The 19,117-nt window shown below is 37.1% G+C and overlaps 1 protein-coding gene and 1 pseudogene across 6 annotated transcripts in view; one reads left to right on the top strand and one right to left on the bottom strand.

Annotated features, from left to right (window-relative positions):
• SCAI (suppressor of cancer cell invasion) overlaps positions 1-19,117 on the bottom strand; it is a 214,596-nt gene that overhangs the window by 161,073 nt on the left and 34,406 nt on the right. For 5 of the 6 annotated variants that reach the window (XR_012473651.1, XM_074211588.1, XM_074211587.1 and 2 more), the window contains exon 1: positions 3,525-17,937. The exons of the other annotated variant lie outside the window; for it this stretch is intronic. Coding sequence is in view for 4 of the 5 variants with exons in the window: in XM_074211588.1 (XP_074067689.1) it covers positions 3,525-3,640 (116 nt within the window). In the remaining variant the exon portion in view is untranslated. Of the gene's footprint in view, positions 1-3,524; positions 17,938-19,117 lie in introns of those variants that run through there. 6 annotated transcript variants of the gene reach the window in all.
• Positions 13,947-14,845, top strand: LOC141505616 (large ribosomal subunit protein eL6-like; annotated as a pseudogene).

Genomic DNA, 19,117 nt, shown 5'->3' with positions numbered 1-19,117 from the left:
TATTGAAGACGGCCACAAGAACGGATAGTGTTTTAGGCGCTCTCTCATAAAACTCATAAACTAAGGACTTTAACTAAACTTTCAAGAGACAAGAACCCACAAAAGGACCCAGTAAGGCAGTTCTCCTACTCAAGGTAACCAGGAAAAGAGCAGAAAGGCTCTGCTTCCCGGGGTTGGAGGGGTGGCCCACCAGAGCTTAAGAACTTCAGCCTCCTGGGGGCAGCCCCAGGGCGCTGGGAGCCATGGCTCACAGCAGCTGGGGAGTTTCCTGACCTACACACCAGGGAACACTGGGCACAAAGTGGGGGAACAGTGGGGGACCTCTGCCAGAGCGAGCACGTGGAGCCCAGCCCTCAGGGCACACAACTAGCAACATGGTCTTTTGGAAGCCCAGATCCAGGAACAGAAGCAGGCAGAGCCAGTAAGCAGGAGCCCCCAGGGCATTAGCCCATTGAACCTAGGGAGGGGAATGAAGACAGAGACTGCCAAGCTCTGTCCTCTGCCTCTGGAACAGGACTCCGGGGTTCGGACCATTCAGATCCTGATCAGTCTTGCCCCCCCCCATAGAACAGCAGGGCCCCCCCACCTCAGCCCCATGGCAGAGGGGAGCACTTAGGGTCATTCACAGACCAGGAGGGAGGACAGAGCCTCACACACTGAGACCCTCGTGGGAGTGTCCCAAAAGCTCAGGAAGCACCCCAAAACCAGGCTCAGGCTGGGAAAATGAGCAAGCAGAAAAAAAAGAGGAACACCATTGATAAATATTTTGCAAATGAGCCCAAGAAGGATCAAATTACTCAGTCCGAAGATGAGGAAGCACAAGCTCCTGCATCTAAAGGCTCCAAGAAAAACAGGAATTGGGCTCAGGCTATGACAGACAGAGCTCAAAAAAGACTTTGAAAATCAAGTGAGGGAATTAGAAGGAAAACTGGGAAAAGAAAGGAGAGAGATGCAGGAAAAACATGAAAAATGAAGTCAGCAGCTTAGTCAAGGAAATCCAAAAAAATGCTGAAGAAAATAGCATACTAAAAACCAGTTTAGGTCAAATGGATAAAACAGTTCAAAAAGTTACTGAGGAGAAGAATGCTTTAAAAAGCAAAATTGGCCAGATGGAAAAAGAGATAAGAAAACTCTCTGAGGAGAACAAATCCTTCAGACAAAGAATAGAATTCAGGGAGATTGATGAATTTACCAGAAATCAGGAAGCAATACTTCAAAACCAAAAAAAATGAAAAATTAGAAGAAAATGTGAAATATCTCATTGAAAAAACAAATGATATGGAAAACAGACTAGGAAAGATAATTTGAAAATTGTTGGAATACCTGAAAGTCATGATCAGGAAAAGAGCCTTGACATCATTTTCAAAGAATTACTACAGGAAAACTGCCCTGATATTCTAGAAGCAGAGGGCAAAATAGAAATGGAGAGAATCCACTGATCCCCCTGAGAAAGAGATCCCAAAAAACCAACCCCTAGGAATATTATAGCCAAGTTCCGGAACTCCCAAGTCAAAGAGAAAATATTACAAGCAGCCAGAAGGACACAGTTCAAATATCGTGGAGCTGCAGTCAGGATCACACAGGACTTAGCAGCAACTACATTGGAAGCTCGTAGGGCTTGGAATACAATATACTGGAAGGCAAAAGAGCTTAGAATGCAGCCAAGAATGAACTACCCAGCAAGGCTGAATGTCCTCTTCCAGGGAAAAAGATGGACTTTCAATGAACCAGGGGAATTTCAAACGTTCCTTTTGGAATGGCCAGAGCTGAACAGAAGGTTTGATCTTCAGATACAGGACTCAGGTGAAGCATGGAGATTGGAGGAGAGGGGGGAAATTTGAGGGACTTAATGAGGATGAACTGCATGTATAGAAAAATGATGCTGATAATATTCATATGAACCATCTCAGTTAATAGAGCAGGTAGAGGGAGCTTTTAGTTGAAGCACAGGAGAAAGCTGAATTCGAAGATAAAATATGGTGTAAAAATGGAGTCAATAGAAAAAAGGGAAATGGAATGGGAGAAAGAAAAAAGAGAGATATTTCACATAATAAGATTTTTTTTATTACAATGAGCTATTGCAATGATATGGAAGGGGGGAGGAAAGGGGGAATGAGGGAACATTTGCTCTCATCAGAGATGGCTAGGAGAGGAAACAGCAAATATATTCAATGGGGTATAGACATCTGGAGTAAGAAGGAGTGGGGAGCAGGGGGAAGGGGTGGGGATGTGAATAAAGGAGGACAGGATGGACCATGGGGGGGGGGGGAGTGGTCAGATATAACACATTTTCTTTTTTACTTCTTGCAAGGGGCTAGGATTGGAAGGCCTGCCCAAGACCATAGGGCCAGGTGGATTCTGGGCCTAAGGGGTGGTATGGGGGCTCAGGGCTTCTTGGCCCCAGGTCCAGGGATGTCTGCTGCGCCACTCAGCGACCCTACAGCAGAGTCAAAGTGAAAGGAGAGAGAAAATATAGTACATGGTAGTGGAGAAATAAGAAAGGAGGGAGTTGCGGTCAGCAATGGCAACATTGGAAAAATATGGAAGTAATTTTTGTGATGGACTTATCATAAAGAATGTGATCCACCCATGACAGAGTTGTTGGTGCTGGAACAAAGACTGAAGCACATTTTTTGTTATTATTATTTGGAGGAGGGAGCAGGAAGGTGGGGCTGGGTGGCCTGCCTGGGGCCACATAGCAGGATGATCTTTGGGTGTCTGGGGCCGGATTCAGACCCAGGTGCTCCTGGCTCAAGGGCCAATGCTCTGTCTGCCAACCCAGCCACCTCTACTATTATTACTATTTTATTTTATTTTGAGTCTTTTTTTTCCCTTCTTTTTGGTTTTTGCAGGGCAGTGGGGATCAGGTGGCTTGCATGTCACATGGCTGGGTGATTATTGGGCTTACAAGGCTGGATATGGACTCGGGTGCTCGTGGCTCCAGGGCTGGTGCTTCATCCATTGCGCCACCTGGCCATACCTACAATTATTACTATTATTTTTTTTAATTTTAATTTTTTCTCTCCCCTTTACTTTCTTCGCCCAAGCAAGTCTATCTATATTCATGGGGGAGGGGCATTTTGTTTACTTGTAAACAAGAATATTTTATTAATGTAAAAAAAAACATTTGTACAAAATGAGAATAAAAAATAAATTAAAAAAAAAGAATTATAGGCCTATCTGAAAGCTACAATAAAATGACCATCTCTTTTAACCCAGAAATTCCAGTGCTAAATCTATGCCTCAAGGAAGTCAGTGACAGCGATTTTCTTTCTTTGCATAGTGAAAGTGAAATATGTCAAGAAGTTTCCATCTCTTTCAATTGCTTATCTTTATGAACATTTCAAATTTTCAAAAAATGACAGTTCAATTTGAGAATCAAAAATCTAAATACCAAGCAACTCATCAAAGTTTTCCATTCCCTTTAAATTCATTCTATTCAAATTCATCAGGGACAGTCAAGTGGTACAGTAGGAATCAGGAGGACCTAAATTCAAATTCAGCCTCAGACTCTAGACACTTACTGTGTGCCCCTAGGCAAGTTGCTTAATCCCAATTGCCTCACATCAAGGACCATCTCCAATAGTCCTGATCCAGATGGCTCCTCTGGGGAAAGAAAGTGAGGTTGGTGACTTAGCATAAATCCCCCCCTCACTCAAATACAATTCACATGCATGTCATGTTAACACCTCCCTGATGTCATGATCTTCTTTGAGAAGTGCTTCCTAAGTGCTAAACAGAGTTTCTGGCCTAATTGTTGACACTCAAAAATATTGATTGATTTTAACATATATGTTGTTGTTTCCTCAAATATCCTATCTCCCAGTTCCTCAATTTCCATGACCTACTCTATTCTATTATAAAATTCTTTGCCCTAAGATCTCTTTTAATAACAAATATTTATGAAATGCCTGTTTCCACCAAAATACTTCTTTATCCACCCTTTTCTCTTTTCTCTTTACTCATAAAACCACCACACTAGTTCTCATCACTTCTCATCAATATCCTATTTGGTCTCCATTCAAAGCCAAAGTGCTTTTCCTAAAGTATAGATTTGATCATGTCATCAATTCCTGTCATAAAAATTCTTCACAACCTGGCCTCTTCCTTACCTTTTCAGTCTTCTATATTATTGCCCCTAAATTCTCTGCCATTCAACCATACTTGTCTATTTGTTGTTTCTTACAAAAACACAATTATCTGTCAACTTGGGCCTTTATATTGTCTATATTTAAAATGATCTCTCTCCTCATATCTACTTCTTGGAATTCCTGTTTTCTTTAAAAATCAATTTAAACCATGATATGAAGAAAGTGACCATATACATCAAAATATTTATGGCAACATTTTTTGTAATATCAAACAAAATAGATGCCCATCAATTGGACAATAGCTAAACAAACTGTGGTACATGAACATAATAAAATATTACTATGTAGTAATAAATGAATAAAATGAATACAAAGAAAAATTTATGCTATCAGATGCAGAATGAAGAGAACAAAAGCAAACAATATACCCAATGATAATAATAGTAATAAATTGGCATAGTAGTATAAGGTTTGCAAAGCATTAGACATAAATTATCTCAATTGATGCTGAGAATAACCTTATAAAGTAGGTGCTACTAATTCTCAGTTTACCAATGAAGAAATTAAGATTCAGAAAGGTTAAGTAATGTATCCAATATTACATATGTATCTGAGATGTGATCTAAATTCAGAGTTTTTCTAATCCCCAAATCAGTACTCTCACCTACGTATACCTCTAGCAGAATAATCAAAATAATGAAAAATAAATGTTGTAAAATTACAATAAGCAAGCAAGACTTCAAAGAAGGGAGAAAAGACACCATTATTACCACTTCTTTGCAATCAAGGCAGGTATATAGGAGTGATACATTTCACATACTTCTACATTCTTTCGATATACTCATCAGTTTTATTAAAGTTTTTCTCTTTTCCTTTTTTGGGTATTTTTTGTTTGTTTTTAGGTTTTGGGTTTTTTTTTTTTTGCAAGGCAATGGGGTTAAGTGGCTTCCCAAGGCCACATAACTAAGTAATAATTAAGTGTCTGAGGCTGGATTTGAACTCAGGTACTCCTATTCCAGGGCCAGTGCTCTATCCACTGCACCACCTAGCCACCCCCTCTTTTCCTTTTTTTATTAAAAATATTATTTGTTAGACAGGATGGCTCTCTGTGAAGTGAGAGGAAAAAGAACACTGGGCGAAATTTTGATGACATAAACACAAATAAAATCAATAAAAATTTGTTTTAAAAACTCAAATCATGTCACCTTCTATATGAAGACTTTCTTCAACCCCTCCCCCCACAAAAAACCTACTTTGATTCATTTGTTTACATATTCTGTATACACACACACACACACACACACACAAATTATTAGTTTCCCCCTTCTCCTAGTCGCCACCTTAGAACATCAGTATTCTGAAGTTTTAATTTCTATATTCCCAATGCTTAGTACAATGCCAAGCACATGGCAGATGTTTAATAAATGCTTGATGGTCAATCAGGCACAATATTGGGGTATCTGCGATAGAGAATACCATCTGTATCCAGGGAAAGAATTGTAGCATTTGAACAAAGACCAAAGACTATTACCTTTAATTTAAAAAAACAACCTGTTATCTTATTAAGTAATTTTGTATCCCTTATACCTTATGTTTCTTCCTTAAGCATATGATTTCTCTCTCATCACATCCAACTTAGATCAATGCACACCATGGAAACAATGTAAAGACTAATAGACTGCCTTCTGTGGGGGGTGGGGGGAGAGAAGCAAGATTAGGGAGAAAACTGTAAAATTCAAAATAAATAAAATCTTTCTTAAAAAAATGCTTGGGGGTGGTGGCTAGGTGGGGCAGTGGATAAAGCACTGGCCCTGGAGTCAGGAGTACCTGGGTTCAGATCCAGTCTCAGACACTTAATACCTACCTAGCTGTGTGGCCTTGGGTAAGCCACTTAACCCCATTTGCCTTGCAAAAAACCTAAAAAAAAAATGCTTGGGGGAGGCTAGGTGGCACAGTGAATAGAGCACCAGTCCCTGGAGTCAGGAGTACCTGAGTTCAAATACGACCTCAGACACTTAATAACTGCCTAGCTGTGTGACTTTGGGAAGTCACTTGACCCCACTTGCCTTGCAAAAACCAAAAAAAAAAATAATTTTTTTTTTTAAATTCTTGTTGGTTAATTGATTATAAAGCTCCATAAAGCATTTCAAAATAACCCACTCATGAAAGTGCCTAAAATCAGAAAACAAGTCAACATTTTATTTAAGCCTAAAGCAGCCTCGACTATCCTTTTCCTCAACCTATAAGTCATCTTCAATTTCCTTTACAGAAAGAGCTTGGTTGACATAATGTAGTCAATCAAATAACAATGAACTTACAGTAACTAAAGAATATATTCTTTATTACCAGTTATATGAATGTGTAAAGTATTTTGAAAACTTTAAAGCAATAATGTAAAATTAGTTATTATTACTCATGACTATTTCTAATTATAAAAATTACTAACAAAAAATAGCTCAGGTTAAATAGGACTTTTAAATGGATTATTTCATCAATTCTCATAGTGTCTTCAAGAGACAAGCAAGCATTATTGACACCACTTTTTAATATGAGTAAATTGTTTCTAAGAAATAATAGACCTAAATAGCCAAGAATAAATTTGAACCAAGACCTTGACTTCAAATTTAACACTTTATTCCTACTATATCTTGTAGGCTCAAATAATAGGGAAGAGTAACTTCATATATTTACAAGTAACTTCACTCACAAACTTTCTAAGAATACAATTCACCAGGAATACATTAAACTCAAGGAAATATATATTAAAAAATAGATAGAGAATAAATTCTAAGTAAAGGAGGGAAAGAGTGGGACACTAGCAGCTAGGACTAGCAAGGAGATTAGGAGAGGCTTCACAGAGAAGGTAGTGTTTAAGCTGAACCTTGAAGAATTATTACCTTTATTTTACAAATGAGGAAATAAGGCTCAGAGAGGTATCCTCTAACTGCCAAGTCCATTTTTTCACTGTATTATGAGAGGTTCATTGTAAGCCTTCTCCAGAAAGAAATAGTACCTCTTGCTGTATTCTATAACCTTTTTTTTTAGTTTTTTGCAAGACAATGGGGTTAAGTGACTTGCCCAAGGCCCCACAGCTAGCCTTGGTAATTAGAGGCCACATTTGAACTCAGGTCTTCCTGACTCTAGGGCCTGTGCTCTATTCACTGAACCACCTAGCTGACCCTATAACCTTTTACATCTAGCCAAAGTAGCCACTGTGCTAATTTTGTGGGTCATCTTACATCAGAAAATGTTTTATATCACATTCAATTTGGATCAATGTTTACCATGGAAACAATATAAAGACTGACAAATTACCTTCTGTGGGGGGGGGAAGTAAGATTGGGGGAAAATTGTAAAACTCTAAATAAAATCTTTAACAGGAAAAAAAGGCTGAAAAAGCTATTTCTAACCAATTGTTGACTCAAAAACATGAAATGTCTCACATAACTACTATAATAAAGCTCAGTACTTCTCATTTTTCATTCTATTAGTCGATTTAGTGTTAATTTTTTAATGAACTAACTAGTTTTTTAAACAAATTTAGTACCCCATAATAGGCTAAATTTTAGCCACTAAAGGAACACTTTTATTTGATTTGTGGTGAAAACAAAATGGCAGGCAATAAAGGTTTTCAAATGGGTTAAAAAAAAAAGATAAGTGTCTAAGCACATTTTTTTTCTCCAGAAAATGGCTAGGTAAATTTGATATCTCTAAATCACACAGATAATCCAGCTGTGTTTTCAAAAGACAGTCTCATAAAAATGACAAGAATTTTAAATTCTTTTTCTGGTTGACTTTACAGGACAAAAATCTGGCAATGCCAATATCCAATGACATTCTAACTGAACAACTTGAAAAAGAGGTATGACACACAACATTTGGAGAATAAGAGAGGGAGTAAGTTAGAGTAGGAGAGTTTGTTTAATTAACTTCTGTGGTGGTGTTTTTCCTATTTGTATACTGCAGAAGGAAATCACCAATCTAGTAATTAAAGCTTCAGTTTGTCTGTGGTAATAACTACTATGGCAAAAGCAATTAGATGATCTGGAAGTAGAGATTCACTCACTTGTGAGGTTTTTCTTCTCCCTACATATAAACAAGATCATTTTCTGATTCTTATGGGTTTTTTCTTAATCAGCAGTAAATATCATATTTTAAAATTTATCCAACTGTTTCTATTTCTCTCATCCTTTGAAAGGCATAATTGGTACCTGGAGTGCCAAAAAGACAGTTTGAAGGTTGCATAGGTAACAACAGCAAAACAGTTTAATCAGGGGGAAAAACTGCAAGATATTGACAATAATCAACCAAGATAAGTATAAAACAGTTATGTCCTCAAATTCACAGCTCCACTGAAGTTTTGCCTTTGAGAAGTCAAAGATAAAGTTACATGCTTCATAAGTTTAACATTTGCTGCAAACTCATATGGTTTTAAACTGAGAAAAACTAATTTTTCTTAAGAGATAGTCATATTGGGGGCAGCTAGGTAGCACAGTGCATAGAGCATCAGCCCTAGAGTCAGGAATACCTGAGTTCAAATCCGGTCTCAGACACTTTAATGATTGCATAGCTGTGTGACTTTGGGCAAGTCACTTAGCCCCATTGCCTTAAATAAAAAAAAAAGAGAGAGAGAGAGGGGCGGCTAGGTGGCGCAGTGAATAAAGCACCAGTCCTGGAGTCAGGAGTACCTGGATTCAAATCTGGGTCTCAAACACTTAATAATTACCTGGCTATATGGCCTTGGGCAAGCCACTTAACCCCATTTGCCTTGCAAAAACCTAAAAAGAAAAAAAACCACACACACACACACTCTAAAAAAAGAGATAGTGATACTATATAAAATAATTGCAATTTAATTCTGGTACAACTACATTTTTGATTACCTCTAAAACTACAGGCTTCAAACTAAGGTTGGGAGAAATTCTTCCCCAAATCAAACAGTTAAAGTGAAAGTAATTTCTAAATGAGTATTGAAATGCAAGAAAAGCCACTTTGCTTTTTGTATAACAAATAAATACACATTATGACTTGAAAAAAAATATAAGAACTATCCCAAAGACCAATTCAGGTTCTGGCAGAGTCCCCAAATTCCTAATTTTCTGGATAAGTGCTGAACTTGGGAATAAGTGCCTGGCAGAAAAGGCAGTTAAACTGCTATTAAACACTTCAAAATAATGAATTTATTTCTTGAACATCTTTTATGAATATCTCTTTGACACTTCCTTTCCTATGCATCTGTTCAAGTACTCATAGCATCAAACTACTCCCTGCTGATCATTTTGAAGTGTTCATACAAGCCATCTGCAATGCCCCCGATTCTTTTTTGGCCATCACTAAGTACCCTGGTGTGGAGTTTTTTAAGCCAAAAACACTACTTTCTATGGCTCTGGGAGGAGAAAGACCCTCCCAATTGCATACAAGGTTCCAGTAAAGCTGTAGGAATATGACACTACAAATTCTTCATAAATTAAAATACAGAGGTTAAGGGTAGATGCCATTATTTGTCATTTGGAAAGAAAATAAGACATAAGTATCAAATTATATTGCAAATTAAACTGTTCCTACATGAGGATGGCACAGGAAGATGGTATCTGGGCTGTACCAGTAGCAAATTTTGTACTGTGACACATCTGGTGACAGCTTTCTCTCTAAACTGTAATTTCTGCACAAAGCCTATTGGGGCTGGAGGGGTCATTGATCATTATCTTACCCACTGAGGAGGAGGCTGTGAGAAAGGAAGAGGGTTAGGACCCTGATTGTTTCTGACTCAGTAGACTGTCCTAAAACCAGGTTTAGAAAGGAGATTTCCCATCTTCCAAGGCAGATCATGACATGTAAGGAGGCAGAGTGGCATCCCTAAGGCCCCCCTCTCCCCTCCCCTAACACCTCCCTGAGGAAGTCCTCTAGCACTTCTTTCTTTCACAGGACAGGCCCTTGACATAGGGCTGATGCTGCTGAAATGCAATTAGAGCAACTGATTTTCTAAAAATAAAAAAACTGCTCTTACATGAACCAAATTTTGACACTCAAGCTCACCTCATTGTAGTATGGCCCTATACAGGATTCTTAAAAGCCTATGTCCAAAGGGGCAGCTAGGTGGCAGAGTGGATAGAACACCGGCCTTGGAGTCAGAAGTACCTGGGTTCAAATCCAACCTCAGACACTTAATAATTACCTAGCCATGTGGCCTTGGGCAAGCCATTTAACCCCATTGCCTTGAAAAATCTAAAAAAAAAAAAGCCTATGTCCACAGAAAAGCAAGTTTTGGTATATCCTAACAAGGAAAGGTTTAAAGCAAAAGCTCAGAAACATACCATCTATCTACAACAATCAGCCTGGTTAAATATATGGAGGCTTATCACCAAAATTTAGTCAACATATAAATAATGGTTTGAGAAGGCTTTTTTTTTGGAACAGTAATATCTAAAACTATGTACTGCAGCATGAAGCATTAGTGGACAGCACACACTACATCCTCTCATATTAGTGAAATAAAAAAATTCTAAATATGAAACCAAATGCTAATTAAGTTACATTTAAAATAATACTACAATGTACTTGGCATACAATAATATCACTATTAATTTAATCTTGGGAGAGTGTACTTTTCTTCTTCTAGTAATGTTGATGAATTCCTGCTAATTTATCCACACTCACTCTCATTACCCTTTATGATCAATAGAATACATGGTGCTAGGTCAGGTTTAGAGGTAGACAGTGGCCAGGAAGCAGAAGACTTTATAAAGTAAATATTATGTGACTGTGAGTATGGCCTAAAAGAAATGGCACCAATACTTTCTAACCAGATGACTCTAACTAAGCAAGCCATTTTACCTCTTCTGTGCCTCAGTTTCCTGATCCATGAGAAGACTTCCACTTAGTCACAGGTTATACTAGATGGCCAGAGGCACCTTCCAATGCTTGAATTTCTGTGGAATGATATTTATACTTCACAAGGTTGCTGTGAGGTAAATTCTTTGATAATCAGAATGTAATATATGTGTGAGTTATTATTTGTGGAAATAAGGAAAAAATTTAAGAGTCCTAGGGTCAGCTAGGTGGTGCAGTGGATAGAGCACCGGCCCTGGAGTTCAGGAGTACCTGAGTTCAAATCTGGCCTCAGACACTTAATAATTACCTAGTTGTGGGCCTTGGGCAAGCCACTTAACACCATTGCCTTGCAACCATTAAAAAAAAAAAGAGCCCTAGAACCTGCTAGAGAATAAGGAAAATGGCCAAAGTACTCTAAGTTCCAAATGTATTCCTCAACTTTTTCCCTATTGATAGAAATAATATAAAATGAAATCATAATGATGAGAAATCTTCAATCACAATAGCTAGTTCCTAAAAGTATAGCATTTACTACCACATACAATTATTTACATCTCTTGAGTATACATACTAGTATTAATGTCTAAAAATGGATTTCTTAGAAATCTTTGAATGAAAGCAAAAATTATTAATATTCTTTTAAATTTTATATACTTCCATTAAACTCACTGCCATTAGTTCTTCTTGAGTTACTAAAACCTCAAAAGATAAATGAAACCATTTCAACAACACTGCATTCCTGGCCTCTGCATTAAGTCCAACATTTTTTCAGAGAATCCTCAATACTGCAGAGGAAATTGAAATAATATAGTTTATCCTCATTGTGCTTAAAGCACTCCAGCCAGATGGGTATCTAAACTATTTTTTTTTTAGGTTTTTTTCAAGGCAAATAGGGTTAAGTGGCTTGCCCAAAGCCACACAGCTAGGTAATTATTAAGTGTCTGAGGACGATTTGAGCTCAGGTTCGCCTGACTCCAGGGCCAGTGCTCTATCCACTGCACCACCTAGCTGCCCCTATCTAAACTATTTTTAAAGATACCTAGAGTGTTGTGTCATATGTATTCCAGGCTAAGAGCTATGAAGAGTTAACACAGAAATAGTTATGTGTTTTAACCAGCAAGATGTACTTCAGAGCTTAGATAAGGGAGTAGCTGCATGTCTGAGCTAACTAGGTGTATTCCCAGGCTCATATAGATAGAACACTCTGAGATAATTACCTTCTGCACTTTGTTTATCAAATCACTGTTTGGTTCTCAAAACAATCTTCACTCTGTTTATCAAAACACTGTTTGGTTCTCAAAACAATCACCTAAGACATACACAAGGTATGCATGTGAAAAAAATGCTTGCTAAAACGCTTATGTAATTGGTTACGTAAATGTAGAGTATAAAAGTATGTATCCTGTGATCAATAAATGAACCAGCTTATGCATCATATTGGTGTCGGCACTGAGTTCCCCTCCTCCAGACTCGACACCTAGAGAAAGATATTCCATTGCCAATTCTAGTGTATTAACATCTTTAACTTATAAGGTCAATAGAATGGGAGAGTCTAATTTTATGCTCTATGTATTTATGCTTCACATATATATTGGTGCAATGTGTCAGAATAACACTACAAGAAAGAATGAAGGCTTAAAAAGCTGTGCCTGGTACCATAACATTATTATTTGAGAGGTGATGAGATGATAAAATCTCTCTTCCAAATCTAAACTCCCCTACTTGAATGCCTAAAAAGTTTACATGAGTCATCCCTATCAGATACCAGTTTGAAAAAATTCCATTATAAAGTTTTATGAAAGGTAATATTGAGAAGAGTATCATAAACCAAATTTCTCAAATGTAAAAACTCTCAAATAGAGGACATACCAAATATTCAAGCAGCTGGATCCCAACACTTTATTTAGAAGATAGTTGTTTGGATCTCGTTTTTCAAGAAACAATATTTTAAAAGAAGTTAGGGTTTTTTGCTTTAAAATCTGGACACTATATCAAGAAATCACAAATAAAACTTGCCTAGATCTGTTAAAATTAGTGATCAGAGTGAAAATAGAAAAACTTCACTATCTCTTAAGAAACCCCATAAGGAAAATACTCAGAATTTTCGAGGCCAAAATCTAGAGGTCTCACATCTAAGAAAAACTGTTTCAAGCATGAGAAAGAAGTAGTTCAAAGACCAAAGAAATAAGAGTCAGGATCACATAAAAGTTGGTAGCTTCTTCTAAAAATGAGAGAACTTGGAATAACTTACCCTGCAAAGGTGAGTAAATGATCTTTAAGGAACAATATAACTTTCAAGTATTTTTTTATAGAAAGACCAAAGTTGAATAGAATCTCTGAAATGCAAATAACAAGTGTCAAGAGAAATGTTGAAAGATAAATTTATTTGAGCAATTTGAAGAGGTACATCATGGTGTAAGGTTAACATTCTAAAAAACAGAAAAAAAATTGAGTTCCATCAGAACCATAAAGTCTTCAAAGGGCACTGAGCAAGACAGAAAAGAAAAACCCAGGACCTAGGAAGACTGGTTCTGTTCTGATAGTTTTAATCAGGGAAAGAAAAGGAAAAATAAAAAGAATATACTATTATAGAAAGGAGGTAAGAGTAAGTTAAGTTTTTTGTTTTTCTTGATTGGGTTGCATGACATGCAGCAAGAAATTCAGGAAGAAGGTAGCAGATGAACTTCACTTCAAGCTGAATCAAACAAAGGAAAGTTGAACACAATTGGGTACAGGAATACCTCCAACTCCACTAATGCATTGTTGAAGTTGCAAAGTGATCCAATTACTTTGGAAAGCAATTTAGAATTATGCCCAAAGGGTAATAAAACTGTGTATATTCTTTGATCCAGCAATATCACTACTAGGTCTATATCTCAAAGACATTATAAAGAAGAAAAGATACACATGTACAAAAATATTTATAGCAGCTTTTTTTGTAATGAAAAAAAATTGGAAATTGAGAGGATCATCAACTGGGAAATGGCTGAAAATGTTATGGTATAAGAATATAGCTCTTTCCCCTTCTCTCAAGATGGCAGACAAAAACCCCCCAAAGCCTCCAAAGGAAAAGAAGGTCAGAAAGGAAAAAAAAGGAAAAGAAAGCCAAAAAAGGAAGATGGGACTGAAAAGGTGGTGAAAAAACCTCGAAAGCATTGCAGTCGAAACCCAGTCTTGGCTGGAGGGATCAGCAGATACTCCAGCTCTGCAATGTATTCCCACAGAGCCATGTACAAGCGGAAATATGCTGCACCAAAAACCCGGATTGAAAGGAAAAAGAAAGACAGGGTGCCTGCTACTATCTCAAAGCCAGTTGGTGGTGATAAAAATGGAGGAAACTGAGTGCTAAAGATTCACAAAATGCCCAGGTATTACCCTACTGAAGATGTGCCCAGAAAACTCCTAAGTCATGGCAAAAAACCCTTCAGCCAGCATGTGAGGAAACTTCGCTCTAGCATTACCCCAGGCACAATTCTGATCATGCTCACTGGCCACCACAGGGGCAAGCACGTGGTTTTCCTGAAGCAGCTGGCTAGTGGTTTGCTACTGGTGACTGGACCTCTGACCATCAATCGGGTTCCTCTACGAAGGACCCATCAGAAATTTGTCATTGCCACCTCTACTAGGGTTAACCTTTCTGGTGTAAAAATTCCAAATCATCTTACTGATGCTTACTTTAAGAAGAAAAGGCTCCGTAAACCCAGACACCAAGGAGGAGAGATTTTTGACACAGAGAAAGAGAAATATGAGATTACAGAGCAGCACAAGGCTGATCAGAAAGCAGTGGACTCTCAGCTCCTGCCCAAAATCAAGAAAATTCCTCAGCTCTGTGGTTACCTGCATTCTGTATTCTCTCTCTCCAATGGAGTTTATCCTCACAAATTGGTGTTCTAAATGCCTTGCAGAGAACTCTTATTAAAATATTTGGATAGCGAAAAAAAAAAGAATATAATGGAGTACTACTGTTCTGAAAGAAATCAAGAGCATCTGGACTTTAAAAAAGTCTGGAAAGACTTGCATGAACTGATGCTGAGTGAAGTGAACAGAATCAAGAGAACACTGCACACATTAACAGCAACATTGTGAGATGATCAATTATGATGGACGCAATTCCTTTCTGAGAATAAGGGATAAAAAAAATAACAAACTACACTGCTAGCTCTTTTTGTAATAGTCCCCAACTAAGAGCTAAAAGGCAGCCCATCTATTAGAGAATGGTTGAACAAAACTAGTAGGTGATTGTAATAGAATATTATTGTGCTAGCAGAAATTATGAAATAGGAATTTCAGGAAAACAGAACATAAATTTAATGAACTGATGCAGAAAGAAGTGAGAAGAATTAGGAAACAATTCATACAATGACATTATAAAGAAAAATCTCTGAAATATCTCAGAATTCTGATTGCTGTAATGATAAAACATAAGTTCCAAGTATTGAACCCAATAAGGTGATGAATTTAAAACAGGATGAGATAAAGACATTTGGACAAAGGAGGAGGGAAGGTACCTGTGAGAGGAAAAGATTAAAAATGCTTACAAAAACAAATAAATAATGACACTTCTAGTTCTTATGCAGTCTTTTTCCTCCCCTCTTCTTTCTCTGTTAATTTATACACACTATCCTCTATCCTCAGTGGAAATCTTTTCCCCTCACCCTCCTGCTGTACAATCCTCTACCCTACAAACTGCAGTATGGTACAGCAGAAAGAGTGCAGAATCAAAAGACAGAAGCCTGAGTAACTAATGTCTACTCTGCCACTGTGAAGTTATGTGACACCAGGTCAGAAACTGTAATTCTCTGACTTCAATCTGTTCATCTCTAAAATAAAAACATTGAAATGGAAATTTCTAAAGTTCTAGTCCTAACATTTTATGTTCTGTCTTCAGCCATAATCAGTACTGTTATTTATTTTCTTCCTTCTCTGCCAAAAATATTTCTGCCTTCCCTTCATAGCCCCTAACTGGAGAGTAAGTAACCTAAATATGCTACCTGAACATCAATGTAGTGAGGGGATCTTATCATTTCATAGAATTGCAGTATCTATCCAGTTCAAGACTTCTTTCTACCCAACAGGAAACTAGGATGAGAAAAGTTAAACAACTTGATCAAGGGCACAGTTAGACAGACTTCAAATTCATGTCCTCTAACTCTAAAAGCAAAAAAAAGAGCATTGTAACTCTAATACCAAATTCAATCTGGTGTGATAGACTCAGCACTTAATCCAGAATGAGAGACTTGGACTCAGTTCCCAGTTCTGACATTCCATAGCTTTGTGACCCAATACAAATTACTTGATCTCTCTTTGCTTGAGTATTCTCATCTGTAAAATATAAATCATGCTGTTTTATTATACCTATCACATAGTACTGCTATAAGGAAAATACTTTGCAAATCTCAATATAAGTTAATATGAAACTAAAGTTCTTTCCTTTATACCACACATTCTTCTTTCCAACCACCTTCCTTACAAATTGCACTCCTCTCTCCAACCCAGCCTGGTAACAAACACTACCACTGTCTTCTTCTTCTTTCTAAAATAGTTAATTCCACCCAGAGTTCACCTAGAAATCAGAAAGGAATAAAATGAGGAATACTTCTTAATATGTTTTTAATGCATACTTTGCTAATGATCAGAAAAAAATCTATTTTCCATGGCATACAAGAATTTATTTTATGATAAGTTGTCTGTTTTACTGAAGCCTCAAATAATAAAGGGGCACAATTTTCAGACTATTCCAAGGTATTTAAAAGCCTTAGTCTGATTCTGAATTTATTTTAGGTAGTCTCTTTCTCACAAATATCCTCTTTAACCTTCTTTCCAGTCCTTCCAAATTTTTATCAGAAAAGACAGAACATTAGAATTTGAGAGGAATAAAATGGTAGCACTTAGTTACTGCTCAGAGTGGATCTAGGAGAGGGGAAGAAAGAAAAAAAAGGAAATGGAAGGAACACCAAAAATTCCAGAGAAAAGGAAGCAAGAATAATATCCGGATGGAATTTAAGTGAAGACAGCATTCAATCAACCATTTAATATACAGGTCATTCTTAAAGCCTTTCTTGGATTAGCCTGGGGCATAGAAGACAGATCATTAAAACTCATATCCCATAGTATTTATGAGTGCAACTAAACTTATATTAAGCTTAATCTTTATTAATAAGTCAGGATATAGCATCATTTAGTGGAAAAGTAATGATTCTGGAATCATGATTGCAACACAAGAGTTTTGGAGGAAAATCACTTTATACATAATAAATTTTGGCCAAGCTATTAATTTTCATTTTATATGTATTTATTTTTGATATATTTTTTCTCATAGTAAACTGTTCAATTTTGTTTTCTTTCTCATTCTTCTACCTTTTCATTTTATTGGACTGCTTAAACCATTTAAACTTTAGTTTTCAGTCAACAAACATTTATTAAGCACCTACTAAATACACTTACTAGCTGGCAAGTTACTTAACATTGTTTGCCTCAGTTTCTCATCTGTAAAAATAAGATGGAGAAGAAAATCATATATGACTTCAGTATCTTTGATAAGAAAATCCCAAATGGGGTTATTAAGAGTTGGACACAACTGAAAAATGATTGAATAAGATTTACCAGGTACTATGATAAACAGTGAGAACACAAAGGCAAAACCAGTCCCTGCACTCAGGGAGCTCACATTCTAATAGAAGCAACAACTATATATATGAAATATACAGAGTATACAGAATGCAATTTCAGAAGGAATAGAGGAGAGAGAAAAGGAAAGATACTAGGAAAGTTCTCCAGGAGAAAGCAGAATTTGAACTGAGTCTTTAAGGAAATTCAGAAAATGAGAAAGTGCATTCCAGGCAAGAAAGATAGCAAGTGAAAAGGTCCAAAGTCAGATATGAGAGTGGCATGTGCAAGAGAACAGAAAGAAGGTTGGTATTTTCTTGAATAGTGATAATGCTTGTCTTTCATTCTTGAAGAAGATCACAACATCAGGGAGGTAGTACCATGACAAGCACATAAATTGAATTTGAATGAGGAGTGTTATGCTAAGTCATCAGTCTCATTTTCTCCTCCAGAATCATCTGGATCCAGTGGCCAGATATGAACCAGGACGACTAGAGTTGGACCGGGATGAGAGGCAATCAGGGCTAAGTAACTTGCCCAAGGTCACACAGTTAGTTAAGCGTCAAAGGCCAGATTCAAATTCCTGTCCTGATTCCAAGGCCAATGTGCCAAGAGGGGAATGCTGCAAAAAAAAAAAAAAACACAAAAAAACAAAAAACAGAAAGCCTGGAAGGAGCAAGGTTGTGAAGGCTTTCAATTACCAGAGAATTCTGCATTTGATCCTTGGAAATAAATTAAATTTACAGAGTACAAGAGTGGCAACAATAAATCTGCACTTTAGGAAAAAATCACTCCAGAAGCTAAGCAAGTAGACTGACTGGAAGAGGAAGAAATTTGAGGAAGGGAGGCTAACCAGAAGGCTATTGTCCAAGAATATCTTAAGGTTGTGATTATTAGACAAGTTTTTCTACCATTTATTATTTTTGTGTTTATCCATTTTATTTATTTATTATTTTAGATTTTTGCAAAGCATATGGGGTTAAGTGGCTTGCCCAAGGCCACACAGCTAAGTAATTATTAAGTGTCTGAGACCAGATTTGAACCCAGGTACTCCTGACTCCAGGGCCAGTGTTTTATCCACTGCGCCACCTAGCCACCCCTATCCATTTATTTCAAAAGAACAATTTGTGCCTTCAACAGTTTTGCTCACCATAACTTTACCTCTAGTCTATCCCCACAGTCTCTTCCTGGTCCCCCTCCAATTTACCCACACTATCCCTACATCCTTGACTTTTCTTAAATTGTTAATTTCACATTTTTACTAAAATTTTAATTTTTGCATTTACACGTAAAAGTAGTTTTTGACATTCATCCATTTACATGTTTATGAGTTCCACATTTTTCTATCACCCTCCCTTGCCCTCCCCCTTCCCTATGATAAGGAACAATCTAATAAAAATTGTACATTCAATCCTATTTAATATGTTAACTTTACTTTTTTAATTATCCCTTTCTCTTTTGATCTCTTCTTGTCCAGGTAATATACTTCAAAAATCTTTCTTTCTACTCCCCTCCAACCTCTTATTTTAAATAACATTCTTTAGCAGTACCCTTTTCCAAAAAGTTTTCCTTTGCTTGTCTTTCTTATT

This window comes from Macrotis lagotis, chromosome 1 (assembly GCF_037893015.1).
Source record: "Macrotis lagotis isolate mMagLag1 chromosome 1, bilby.v1.9.chrom.fasta, whole genome shotgun sequence".
NCBI lineage: Eukaryota > Metazoa > Chordata > Mammalia > Peramelemorphia > Peramelidae > Macrotis > Macrotis lagotis.
Note: the sequence above shows the minus strand (reverse complement) of the source record. Positions and strands in the feature narration are given on the sequence as shown.